Genomic DNA, 14578 nt, shown 5'->3' on the forward strand with positions numbered 1-14578 from the left:
ACACAGTAGATACAGTTCATTTAAAGTATCTGCGGAATGCAATGAGGTTGGCGAAATGTACAATCCGGAGCTCTGGCCAGAAGGGTCAGCATTGGATATTGTTATTACGAGCCGCACAGGGTTGGAGCCATCGGATCAATCACCGCGCCTGCCGCGGGGGGAATGAGTATACCTGCTGGTGCTAGGGGCACTCACTAGTCTCGCTAAATGAACATTCGAGTACTATCGTACAATTGTCGTGGCCTGCGTTTGGGCCAGAGCGCAGGGGATAAAGCTCGCCGCTCAGTTGTTGACAACCTCCTGGAGAACTGTGACATACTATGTATGCAAGAGACATTCTTAGCGAAGCAAGACTTGGACAAACTCAATTCTCTCAATGACAACTTTCATGGGGCTGGGGAGTCTACAACTGACCTTGGCATGGGAATAGTCAGAGGTAGGATACCAGGTGGTGTGGCTATTCTATGGAACAAGAAGCTTGACTCATCAATAAATGTGATTCGGCTTGATGTTGACTGGTGCATTGCAATACACTTTACTCACAACAACAAGGAATTTGTTATCCTGAATGTATATACACCCTATGAATGCCATCAGAATGAGGATGAATATTTAAATAGACTTGCTTTCATCTATTCTTTCATTCAAAACAATAATTATTGTAGTGTATATGTCATTGGGGATATGAATGCAGATATCTCAGATAGGAACATTATTTGCCAATCATATGGCTCAGTTCTGTCAAGATAATAATTTAATATTGTCAAGCAAAATGCTTTTACCTACAGATAGCTATACTTATATTAGTGAGGCCTGGCACACCACATCATTGCTGGACCACTGTATCAGTACAGCTGATGCACATGCCTCATTGGGGTGTATGAGCATTCTGTACGGGGCAGCAATGACTGATCATATACCTGTTGCTATGACAATAAACATTGAACATATTCCTGTGGTATCCAGAGATAGAAATAGCTTTAATACAGAAAAACTGGACTGGTCAACGCTTACAAAGGAAGACATCCTAGCCTATTATGCCCATACAGATAAATCCTTAAGCAATATTCATTTACCTAAAGATGCAATAATATGTAGTAATGTTAATTGTAAAGATATGAAGCATGGGAGAGATATCTGCTCCATGTATAATGATATAGTAAGCGCTTTATATGTAGGCAGTAAGCCCTACTGCAAGCATAAAAATAAGACACATAACATCAGACCTGGCTGGAATAAGTATGTAGCTGAGTATCATACTGAAGCCCGTGAAGCCACCAAATCATGGGCTATGGCAGGTAGGCCCAGACAGGGGCCTGTGTTTGAGCACAAGAAGCTCACTAATGCAAGGTATAAGTATGGTGTTCGCTTCATCTGTAAAAATGAGCAAGCTATGAGGGCTGATTCCATGGCTAAGAAGCTGCTAAGTAACAATGCTACAGATTTTTGGAAGGAAGTGAGAGCTCTTAGCAGTTGCAAAACATCTCTACCATGTACTGTAGATGGAATCTCCGGAACAGCTAATATCGCGGAGTTATGGCGACAGCATTATAGCACTTTATTCAAATGTGTCCAAGGTGACTTGTATAGGGTGGAAAATATTGAGAGTAATGACTCGATGGCGATTATGTCACATGAGGTGTATCATGCCATGAACAAGCTGTCCAACAACAAAGCAAGTGGCTTGGATCATATCTCTGCTGAACATCTTAAGTATGCGAGTATGAGGATAGCTCCTCTCCTAGCTATTTGTTTTACTGGCTTTATGATTCATGGCTTGTTACCAGACTCAATGTTGTCTGTCCTGTTAGTGCCGGTCATTAAGGACAAAGCTGGTAAAGTAGGCAGCCTAAATAATTACAGGCCCATAGCTTTAGCCAGCATATTGTCAAAAGTTTTAGAAAGAGTTCTGCTGGATAGAATAAATTAGTTTGTTAACTCCACAGATAACCAGTTTGGCTTTAAAGCTAAACATGGCACGGACTTATGCATATATGCCCTAAAGGAGATTAGGCAAAAACTCTTCAATCCTTATGTGCTTTATTGATGCTTCCAAAGCCTTTGACCGTGTTAATCACAGAAAGCTGTTTGGTAAAATGAGTCAAAGAGGGGTGCCTGAATACATTGTTAGAATTCTGGCCTACTGGTATGCCCACCACACTATGCAAATAAAATGGGGCAATAGGGTCTCAGCCCCATTTGGGGTTAGCAATGGTGTTAGACAAGGGGGAATTTTGTCCCCAGTCCTTTTTAATCTATATATTGATGATCTGTTTAAACAATTGAAAGCCTGTAACACTGGGTGCGTGATTGGTAATATTTTAGTGAACCATATTATGTATGCAGATGATCTTGTGGTCTTTAGTCCATCTAGCGCTGGTCTCCAGCAGCTCCTTACTATATGTTCTGTGTATGGTGTGGAACATGACATTAAATATAATGCTAGTAAGAGTGCTGTTATGGTCTGTAGAACCAAAGAGGATAAATGTCTAAAATATCCTGTTTTTAAATTGTCTGACAACAATCTTAGTGTCTGTAATAAGATAAAATATCTAGGGCATATTATTACAGAACAAATGACAGATGATGAGGATATTTATAGGCAACGACGCATGCTGTATGTACAGGCAAATATCCTCTTGCGTAAATTTGGTGCGTGTGCAGATGTGGTGAAGATGTCGCTATTTAGAGCATACTGCACACCCCTCTGAACTGCGCACCTGTGGTCGAACTATTTAAAGACAAGTATGCAGAGACTAAAGGTGGCATATAACGATGCCATGAGAACACTGCTAAGGCAACCTAGATGGTGTAGTGCCAGTAATATGTTTGTGGCTGCAGGAGTCAGTACTTTAGAAGCTATCCTAAGACACACATGTATAAATTCATTTGCAGGATAAATGACTCTAAAAATGTGCTTATTGTGGCCTTGACAAACATAAGGGTTAGCACTACCACGCTACGAATCCCAGCTGTGGAGACATTGGTAACGTTGTCTCGTTGTAGGACATTGATCATCTTTTAATCTTGATTTTTAACTTAAGTATTATGGGTTTTTGTTAAATATAAATTATGATGTTTTTATGTGATATACCATGATTTTATATATATTTATGATATTTGATATGCAATGCATTTTTAATGTAATGTTGCCCCTTGTCTGGACCTTGAGTCCGTAATAAAGTTTTTTATTATTATTATTATTACATACACACACACACAGACACACGCACACACAGACACGCGCACACAGACTCGCGCACACAGGCACGCGCACACAGACTCGCGCACACAGACACGCGCACACAGACACGCGCACAGACTCGCGCACACAGACTCGCGCACACAGACACGCGCACACAGACACGCGCACAGACACGCGCACACAGACACGCGCACACAGACTCGCGCACACAGACTCGCGCACACAGACACGCGCACACAGACACGTGCACACAGACACGCGCACACAGGCTCGCGCACACAGACACGCGCACACAGACTCGCGCACACAGACACGCGCACACAGACTCGCGCACACAGACGCGCACAGACACCCGCACAGACTCGCGCACACAGACATGCGCACACAGACACGCGCACACAGTCACCAGTGTGCGCCGCCCTATATTGCTTCTCCTCTCCAATATAATTATGCAGTATTAAACTCTGGAAGTGTTGACCTTTCTTTCCATTAGTGGACCATGAGACACAGTGGATGTCACAGGAGCAGGGAAGACCATGGCTATACACTCTTACAATCTTTCTTTTTAGTTTCTGACCCATCCAATTTAAATTTCTGGTTACTAAACAAACTTCAGATTTTTGTTTGGAAAGCATGTTTTTAACTATAAAATTTGCTCTTTTAAATCCAAAGTATATACTCAACCAAAACCTGATGCTGGGCACTTCTTTTGAATTGGTGAACACTTGGAATAATTTGTAAAGCAATGGAGAAATGGTGGGGAAATGGAACAGAAGCGATTTCTGAAATACAAACCAGTATAAGCTCGAAAGGCTAAATCATCTCATCTTGCACTGTAAGAATTCCTTAATTTTATGATACCGTCATTTTCTTTTTGGAGTTTTACTTTACTTGCAACAATTTGATTGGTTTTTTTTTGCAGCATTATGATTTCTTAACAACAAAATAATGTATTAATTGCATTTTTATAAATTCAGCCAGAACCAAGTACTTAGAGGTGCCACAAAAGTTCATGTTATTAACAGTTCAGTACGGCATTCTGACAAAGCTGAGTTTCAATACAATTCCTTCACGATTTCTAACTGATCCAGAGAGATCTGGATGTGAATTTACAACTGATGGCGGAAGGATCTGTTACTGAAGAATAATCAGAATGGTCTCCAATTTATTTACTGAAGTCCAGAAAATTATTTCTCATGTGGATGAAAATGAGATGTGGCCATTGCCAGGAAGTTGTAGGATTTCTTGGGAATCTTTACCCATCAATTAACCTACAAACCTGTATGTCTTTGGAGTGTGGGAGGAAAACGGAGCACCCGGGGAAAGCCCATTTCGTCATGGGTAAAGTGTACAAACTCCTCACAAATAGTATCCTTAATCAGGATCAAACCTGGGTCTCTGGTGCTGTAAGGCAGCAACTCTACCACTATGCCACTGTGCCGCTCCACTTGTGAGCCTACTGCACACAAACGATTAGTAATGCAGCAATGTTATACTCACCGCTTTGGAAATTGCACCAATCATTGTTCCGGAAAGAGCAGCAGCCATGCCAAATCGACCATTGTTCAATATGTTCATGGCTACCTTAAACCCTCCTCCAACCTCGCCCAGCATGTTTTCTGCCGGCACCTTCACATTGTCAAAATAAACCTCCGATGTGTTTGAAGCCTTGATCCCCATCTTCTTTTCAGGAGGACCACTGGACCAAAACAATGACAACATGATGATTATTTTTGCCTGAGGCAACAGGGGATTTTGTGAGGAAACATCTAAATGGAATAAAAAGAATGGATTCTCCACATATAATAATTATTTTAAATTATTGTATATTGCTAAAAATTCTTGATTAGTACGGTGACAGGAGCTATGGGGAGAAGGCAGGAGAATGGGGTTGAGAGGGAAAGATAGATCAGCCGTGATTAAATGGCAGAGTAGACTTGATTGGCCGAATGGCCTAATTCGCCACTTATATATTATGAACATAAATATTATTTGTAGTTCTTCTTCTCCCTTGCCCTCATCAGCAACAATATTGAAGTGCCCGTAGACACTATTATGGGAATCAGTTTAAATTGGATCTGCCTGAAGGACTAGGACTCATTTGTTCCTCATCATGGGTTGTTGGTAACGATTCCCTTAAGAGTGCAGCGTGACAGGAAGAATGTAGAGAGGATTCATAAAGCAAGTCAACCTCTTGTGAAAGGGAGTCAGGGAAAAGTGGGAGAAATTTGCTCAGTAGGGTGTACTAAAGGTGTTCCAAGGCATTCTCCTCCCTACACATCAGTAATATACAACACACTGAATAATCGGTTTCAGTGATGAGGTCCTAGCAAAGATGCATCTACACTTGCAACTGCAGTGTTGCCATCAGTTATTAAAATCGCAGTGGCCATTGATTTCACTGCCGTTCTCTGCCGGCCAAGAGTACAGGAGATACTAAACATTTTGCAGTTTGTCCAGAGAGCTCGCAGACATTCCAACATCCAGGAGAGTGAAAATCATGGAGTCGTAAAGTCATGGAGGAAACAGCACAGAAGCAGGCCCTTTGGCAAAACTCGTCACTGCCAACCGTTGTCTAACCAGGCTAGTCCCACTTGCTTGCACCTAGTATACATGAACGTTTCCTTCATTAGCGACACCTCCCCCCTCGACACCATCCAAGGACCCAAGCAGTCTTTCCAGGTGAGGCAGAGGTTCACCTGCTCCTCCTCCAACCTCATCTATTGCATCCACTGCTCTAGGTGTCAACTGCTAGTGGAAACATAGAAACATAGAAACATAGAAAATAGGTGCAGGAGTAGGCCATTCGGCCCTTTGAGCCTGCACTGCCATTCAATATGATCATGGCTGATCATCCAACTCGGTATCCCATCCCTGCCTTCTCTCCATACCCCCTGATCCCTTTAGCCACAAGGGCCACATCTAACTACCTCTTAAATATAGCCAATGAACTGGCTTCAACTACCTTCTGTGGCAGAGAATTCCACAGATTCACCACTCTCTGTGTAAAAAATGATTTTCTCATCTCGGTCCTAAAAGACTTCCCTCTTATCCTTAAACTGTGACCCCTAGTTCTGGACTTCCCCAACATCGGGAATAATCTTCCTGCATCTAGCCTGTTCAACCCCTTAAGAATTTGTAAGTTTCTATAAGATCCCCCCTCAATCTTCTAAATTCTAGCATGTACAAGCCGAGTCTATCCAGTCTTTCTTCATATGAAAGTCCTGCCATCCCAGGAATCAGTCTGGTGAACCTTCTCTGTACTCCCTCTATGGCAAGAATGTCTTTCCTCAGATTAGGAGAGCAAAACTGTACGCAATACTCCAGGTGTGGTCTCACCAAGACCCTGTACAATTGCAGTAGATCCTCCCTGCTCTTATACTCAAATCCTTTTGCTATGAATGCTAACATACCATTTGCTTTCTTCACTGCCTGCTGCACCTGCATGCCTACTTTCAATGACTGGTGTACCATGACACCCAGGTCTCGTTGCATCTCCTCTTTTCCTAATCAGCCACCATTCAAATAATAGTCTACTTTCCTGTTTTTGCCACCAAAATGGATAACCTCACATGTATCCACATTATACTGCATCTGCCATGCATTTGCCCACTCACCCAATCTATCCAAGTCACCTTGCAGCCTCCTAGCATCCTCCTCACAGCTAACACTGCCCTCCAGCTTCGTGTCATCCGCAAACTTGGAGATGTTGCATTCAATTCCCTCATCCAGATCATTAATATATATTGTAAATAGCTGGGGTCCCAGCACTGAGCCTTGCGGTACCCCACTAGTCACTGCCTGCCATTGTGTAAAGGACCCGTTTACTCCTACTCTTTGCTTCCTGTCTGCCAGCCAGTTCTCTATCCACATCAATATTGAACCCTCAATACCATATGCTTTAAGTTTGCACACTAATCTCTTCTGTGGGATCTTGTCGAAAGCCTTCTGAAAGTCCAGATATAACACATCCACTGGTTCTCCCTTATCCACTCTACTAGTTACATCCTCGAAAAATTCTATAAGATTCGTCATACATGATTTACCTTTCATAAATCCATGCTGACTTTGTCCAATGAATTCACCACTTTCCAAATGTGCTGCTATCCCATCTTTAATAACTAACTCCAGAATTTTCCCCACCACCGATGTTAGACTAACTGGTCTGTAATTCCCCGTTTTCTCTCTCCCTCCCTTTTTAAAAAGTGGTGTTACATTAGCTACCCTCCAGTCCTCAGGAACTACTCCAGAATCTAAAGAGATTTGAAAAATTATCACATGCATCCACTATTTCTGCAGCTACTTCCTTAAGTACTCTGGGATGCAACTTATCTGGCCCTGGGGATTTATCGGCCTTTAATCCATTCAATTTACCTAACACCACTTCCCGGCTAACCTGGATTTCACTCAGTTCCTCCATCTCATTTAACTCCCAATCCCTTGCTATTTCCGGCAGATTATTTATGTCTTCCTTAGTGAAGACAGAACCAAAGTAGTTATTCAATTGGTCCACCATGTCCTTGTTCCCCATGATCAATTCGCCAGTTTCTGACTGCAAGGGACCTAACTTGTTTTAACTAATCTTTTCCTCTTCACATATCTATAAAAACTTTTGCAGTCAGTTTTTATGTTCCCTGCCAGTTTTCTTTCATAATCTGTTTTCCCTTTCCTAATTAAGCCTTTGGTCCTCCTCTGCTGGACTCTGAATTTCTCCCAGTCCTCTGGTAGGCTGCTTTTTCTGGCTAATTTGTACGCTTCATCTTTTGTTTTGATACTATCTTTGATTTCCCTTGTTATCCACGGATGCACTACCTTCCCTGATCGGTGAGACCGAGCGTAGGCTTGGCAATCGCTTCTCCCAACAGCTCCGCACAGTTCGCATTAACCAACCTGATCTCCCGGTGGCTCAGCACTTCAACTCCCCCTCCCATTCCGAATCCAACCCTTCTGTCCTGGGCCTCCTCCATGGACACAGTGAGTCCCACCGCAAATTGGAGGAGCAGTACCTCATATTTTGTTTGGGTAGTTTACACCCCCAGCAGTATGAACGTTGACTTCTCCAATTTCAGTTAGTCCTTGCTTTCTCCCTCCTTCCCTTCCCCGATCCAGTTCTCCCACAGCCCACTGTCTCTGCCTCTTCCTTTCTTCTTCCAATTAGCCAATTAACTTACAAACCCCCATGTCTTTGGGATGTACGGAGAAAACCCATGTGGTCACAGGGAGAACGTGCAAACTCCACACAGAAAACACCCGAGGTCAGGATTGATCCCAGGTCTCTGGCACTGTAAGGCAGCGGCTCTACCAGCTGTGCCACTGTGCTGCCTATCCTTATTGTGGTATTGTGATAAGGTGGAAATCCTGGATTTTACAGTTTAGCCCGGTAGGTTTTAATGATGTATTTATTAACTGTTGAAATATTAGGTGCACAATTAGTTGACTATTAAATCGACATTCTTGATGATGTGCTATTTCAGAATTGGGAATACTTATGGCGTTAATGTTGTGAATTTATCTCAATGTGAGGTCAATGTACATGAAGTGGCATTTTCGTAATTCCTGCCCAATAATCCTCTAACTGTACAAGCCAACAAACAAGAAATGACCACCAATAGGTTAAGGACATGGCTGTTATGAGGGCCACGTTGCCAGGACTAGAAGTCAGTATGCCTGATCATTACTCATGTCAAAGTCAATTGCTGTCCTTGGCAGACATTAGAAAAAAATGTGGAGGGAAAATCAAGAAGAAAATGTATCTCAGATGTTGTCCTATGTGGAGTTTGCACGTTCTCCCTGTGACCACATGGGTTTCCTATGGGTGCTCCGATTTCCTCCTACATAAGAAGGCTGTGGAGACCAAGTCAATGGATATTTTTAAGGCAGAGATAAGCTTCTTGATTATGAAGGATGTCAGGGGTTATAAGAAGGCAGGAGAATGGGGTTGAGAGGGAGAGACTGATCAGCCATGATTGAATGGCAGAGTAGACTTGATGGGTTGAATGGCCTAATTCTGCTTCTATCACATGAACTTATGAACTTACATCCCAAAAGTACAGTGTTATTGATCATCATAATACAGACTAATATCAATATGGACTGCTTCTATAGAGAGAGAGAACAGTAGATCCTAAATCAAATATATATTTTAAAAGTTCTCAACAGATACATAGATTCTTTAAAATAAATTTTCACTTAACTGAGTAACTCCTCCAAATTTTCTTTCGACAATAAATGCTGTGATCTTGTCCTTCATCTTTCCAGTGTGTTCATTTTCAATAGGAGTTTTGGCAAACACAGTGAAGATCTCTGCTATGCCACCATTGCTGAACGGAATTCAGATAGGAACATTTAAAGAGAATAATCACTTCCAACGTAGTTATTTCTGTCCAAAAATATTGTCCCACAACAACGTAACGCTTCATTAAGGAGCCCATTTTCTTGAGCAGGCAGAAAAAAAGCATTCAATATGGGATAACTTGAACTTTACTCCGATTCCACTCAATTTATTTTCCTTATTGAAGCAGAGTTGTTGTGGGACTGTAGTTTTGCAAATGCTTATGTCAAGGCTTATTAACAGAGCCTGGCTGAGATTTCCACTGTGAAGATTAAATAGAATCACCCCCACATCAACTCCAGTGCCAGTAAATATACACCCAAGTTTTTATGAGAGTCTTACAAATGCGTAATGAAGCCTCAACAATATAGGGAGGCACAGGGCAGCCAAGCCTTTGAAAGAAGTGTCGACCATAACTGAAGCATTTGCATTCACCATAACTGAAGCATTTGCATTCATCTCCTCTATGTGATGAACACAAGAAACAGCAATCACTAAACGCTGTTAACATTGGTGGTGATAAGATGGTTGTCTCTCACCTGATCCAGAGCTTGCTTCCATTTAGAATATATTTCTTGCCCTTCTTCACAGCAGTTGTCTTTATTGAAGCTGCATCAGAACCACTGGCTGTCTCAGTGAGGCAGAAGGCGGCAATTGTCTTACCTGCGCACATGGACAATCAAAGACATACAAATATTCAAATGAAACAGTTACTTGGTTAAACATATTCTTCCACATCAATTCAATAAAAGCTTTTACAGTCTGCATGTGGTAAGTCTCGAAACGACATGGGTTTTGGGTTGGTAATCCAGATCAAGTCATCGTATGGCCCCAAAAGATGTTGATGTCACAAAGAGAGAAATGAGCCTAGATGTTAGTATTGGTTGATTATTGTCACAGAACCAAGATACAGTGAACATCTCTGTTTTTAATACCATCCTGGCAATACATCGGGTAATACAAAAGACAAATTAAACAGAGTGCAGAATATAGCTTTACAACTACAGAGGAAGTGCAGTTAAAAAAAGTCCAAGGACTGCAACAAGGTTGATTGGAAGATCAGGAATTTATCCTTTGTATATAAGAGGTCCATTCATAAGCCTGGTAACAACAGGGAAGAAGCTGTTCTTCAAGCGTTTATTACTTCTGTCCCATGAGAGAGGGGAGAGAAGAGAATGGCTGGGGTGTGAGTGGTCTTTGATTATGTTGTTTGCTTTCCAGGTGCATTGTGGTGTAGTGGGTGGGAGTGGTAGGGAGTAAGGACGGTTGGGAGTGGTAGCCTGATTTGCATGATGGACTGGACTGTGTTCACGACTGTGCAATTGCTTGTAGTCTGGGGCAGATCAGTTACCAAACCAAGTGTAATGCATCGAGATAGAATGCTTTCTATGGTACATCCATCGATAATAGTAAGAGCCATTGGAGACTGAATTTCCTTGGACTTCTCAGGAAGTAGTGGTGTTGATGTGCTATCTTGGCAGTAGTATCAATGTCGTTGGACCAGGACAAATTGATGGTAATATTTAAACATAGAAACTTGAAGCTCTCAGCACCATTAATGCAGACTGGGGCCTGTAACTGCACATGTCTCCACAAGTCGATGACCACCACCTGCATTTGCTGAAGCTGTTGTCTTTGCACCATGCTATAAATCTCTCCATCTCCTTCCTGTACTCCCTCTCGTCATTGGTTGAGATCCAGTCACTACAGTGGTATCATCTGCAAAGGCCCAAATGGACTTAGGGCAGAATTTGACCACACAGTAGTGAGTGTGTATCATAAGAGGCTGAAGGTACACCTCTACAGAGCACCCATGTTTGTCACCTATCCTTACTTATCATGGTCTATGGGTCAGGAAGTTGTGGATCCATTTCCAGCTGGGGATGCTAAGACCTAGGTTCAGGAGTTTGAAGATGAATTTGGTTGGAATCATGACGTTGAGGGATGAACTAATGTCAATAAATTAGAGTCTATGGTCATTAGTCACTAGGTTGCATTGAAGCAGCAGGCTTCCAGTGCCAACTTGTATTCTTCGTGTTCAAAGTTGTTGAAAATGTATAGTCTAAACTTGACCATAAAATCCTGTTGCCATGGTGGTGGGACTGAGTTGGAGTTGCAGGGGTTGGCTTGACCAAGCGATGGTGTTGATCTTCCTCCACTGCTGCTCTACCGCTCCGTGGTACTGCCGGCCACATCTAATCCACACTCTCGGCTTCTTGGGGCCAATAAGCGAGTTTGATATTACAACTGCGTATGCCCATGTTATGGGTCATTTGGGATAAACATTCTCGCCAGCTGAACTACTGTGTGTGTACGGACCTACGTTTCATACGTAATTTCCAGTTTTGCTTCTTCGAGGTAAGAAAATACTGCTTTCAAAACTATTAACTAGGTGTATTTATGGTTCATTTGTTCAAAACTACGATGATTTTGGTGGTTTTATTGCTTTATGCCTCGGTGAGTGAGCAAGGTCGTGACAATGAATAACAACCATTTTTTATTGTTTTTGTTTTGGAGGTGGGGGAGAATGAACTGAAATGTATGTATGATTTTTAAAACTATCAACATATAGTATGAAAAGTATTTGTGGGGTTTTCACCTCTTTAAGGGCTTGTCCCACTTAGACTATTTTTTAGGCTGTTGCCACATGGTCGCCGGGGTGTTGCCTGCATGGTCGTGAGTAGTATCTTCTGTCACCCAAAGAGTCGTAGCGTCTTTCTGGTCGCCACTGGATTTTCAACATGTTGAAAAATGGTCGGAGACAGTCGGTGACAGTGGGTTTGATGCCAATGAGCTTAACTTGACTTCTCCTGACGTCGGTGCTGTCGTAGTTTTCGCCAGGTTATGTAGGTTGTCGCCGGTGCTGACTTATTTTTTTTTTGTTGTTAAAGTAATTATTCTATTTCAAATTTGATGTCGAAGGGGGTCCAGTCGCCGTTTTTTCTGCGACCTGCTACGACTATGACAGTCGCCGGAAGTCGCCTAAAAATAGCCTAAGTGGGACAGGCCCTTAACTATAGTAGTCCACGGCCACGGGCTGTATACATGTTTGTTGACTTCTGTAGCAGTGTAGTGTAATTGTGTAGTACAAAACGTTGTCACAAGCCTCCTGACTAATCATGTCTCTTCTGATTCCCATTACATTGGATAATTTTATTCAGTATTTGACATTCCAATTTTCTGTTATAATCTTATGATTGTATAAATTAGTTCAAAATACTTGCAACATTTTCTTTTGCATTGTAACTTGTATGTAATGGACATGCTTACAGAACCCTATTTGAATTAACATATGATTGACTTTGTTATTTCTTTTGTTTCATATGTTACAGGGCAAAGCCATTTGTGCAATTTTGGGCTGTGGGAGCAGCACGTATCACCTGAATAAGTTGATGTAGTAAGTGTGTGAAGGAGAAAGTCAGTGACAGTAACGCAAACCAACGTTGACCAACATGTTGACAATGAACCAGACAACAAGCGTTTACAAGGTTTTGCTGTAGATCATGCTTATGTGTACGAATGCAGCTGTCAAGCGAACTGTAATTGCATGGGATGCATCCAAAAACAGGACATCAACAAAATGACTGACAAAGTTGAAATGTTGGAAGGCAAGGTAGAAGAATTGAAGCTAAAACTGAAGAATGCTGCAGCTAAAAAACATTTTTGTAGCAAGACCAAGACTACCAAAAACATGAAGATTGACAGGGCTTTCTTCAAAGGAAGACTTAGACAACCCATGCGAGTATGTGAAGCATAAAGCAATGAAAATGCGATATTGGGAGGGGAAGAACAAAATTGCCCAGTACTAAAGTACCAAGAACATTTAAACAATCACAAAAGAATTCTGGACCCAGATCAAACTCAGCATCAAGGATGCAATGGTACTCGTGTTGATGAAGCTGCGCCTTGGGCTGTCAATGTTGTTTCTCACGGATCTATACAGAAGTTCATACAACTCTTAATTACTTTCATTCAATGTAATCATTTATCAACCATTGTTTCAGTGTACATTAGCCATTAAGTTACATGTATATGTTTAGAAGTAAGCAAGAGCAGCGAGTTCGTTTTTTCGTCCCGTCTTTTTCAACCCCCTGCCGTTAAAAAATGCTTCAAAGCTTCGACTTTCCATCACAGAAAATCATCCAGTGTCATATCGTGGTAATTTGGGTCAGCCATAACCAATATAAGATTCAAAGAAGACGAAAACTCAGACCGAAAATGTACTCAGTTTACACAGTGCTGCATTCGCTTTTTTAAAAATCCCAAATGACCTATGACAAATCCCATGATTCCTTGCGTTTATCGAGATACTGAACTCACTTATTCAATCGAGCCCTAGGCTGCGGCAGGGCATCCAATGGCTTACTCCGCCAACACATCATTCTGGACACATCGACCCACGAGTGCGCGGCCCTTCACTGCACACAGCCGAGCTCAGCCTCCGTGCCCCAAGTCTCTCCGCAGCCGACCTCAGAACACCCAGATCATCTCCAAGGGAGTAGAGGCAGAGCCCCCAGTCCGCTCACCGGCACCAAAACTTACCTCCGTCCGCTGCCACCTCCATCTTAAAGTGTGAATTTACTAACAGATTATTTCTTTCTCTTAGGTAAACCACTCCAATGTATAAAATCTCAGTGACAACAATTAACTCAGCACTGTGTAAGGACTTATCAATAAAGTCAGATCCAAGTTCAAGTTCAAGTGAGTTTATTGTCATGTGTCCCTGTATAGGACAATGAAATTCTTGCTTTGCTTCAGCACACAGAACATAGTAGGCATTTACTACAAAACAGATAAGTGTGTCCATATACCATGATATAAATATATACACACATGAATAAATAAACTGATAAAGTGCAAATAACAGAAAATGGTTATTAATAATCAGAGTTTTGTCCGAGCCAGGTTTAATAGCCTGATGGCTGTGGGGAAGTAGCTATTCCTGAACCTGGTTGTTGCAGTCTTCAGGCTCCTGTACCTTCTACCTGAAGGTAGCAGGGAGATGAGTGTGTGGCCAGGATGGTGTGGGTCCTTGATGATAC

The 14578-nt window shown here is 42.1% G+C and overlaps 1 protein-coding gene across 3 annotated transcripts in view; it reads right to left on the minus strand.

Annotated features, from left to right (window-relative positions):
- LOC116979990 (very long-chain specific acyl-CoA dehydrogenase, mitochondrial-like) overlaps positions 1-14578 on the minus strand; it is an 81940-nt gene that overhangs the window by 40994 nt on the left and 26368 nt on the right. For all 3 annotated transcript variants that reach the window (XM_033032021.1, XM_033032020.1, XM_033032019.1), the window contains 3 exons: positions 10076-10199; positions 9400-9525; positions 4706-4904 (listed from right to left, as the gene is read on the minus strand). In XM_033032021.1, the coding sequence (XP_032887912.1) occupies positions 4706-4904; positions 9400-9525; positions 10076-10199 (449 nt within the window). The remainder of the gene's footprint in view (positions 1-4705; positions 4905-9399; positions 9526-10075; positions 10200-14578) is intronic.

The sequence above is a fragment of the Amblyraja radiata genome, chromosome 13 (assembly GCF_010909765.2).
Source record: "Amblyraja radiata isolate CabotCenter1 chromosome 13, sAmbRad1.1.pri, whole genome shotgun sequence".
Classification (NCBI taxonomy): Eukaryota; Metazoa; Chordata; class Chondrichthyes; order Rajiformes; family Rajidae; genus Amblyraja; species Amblyraja radiata.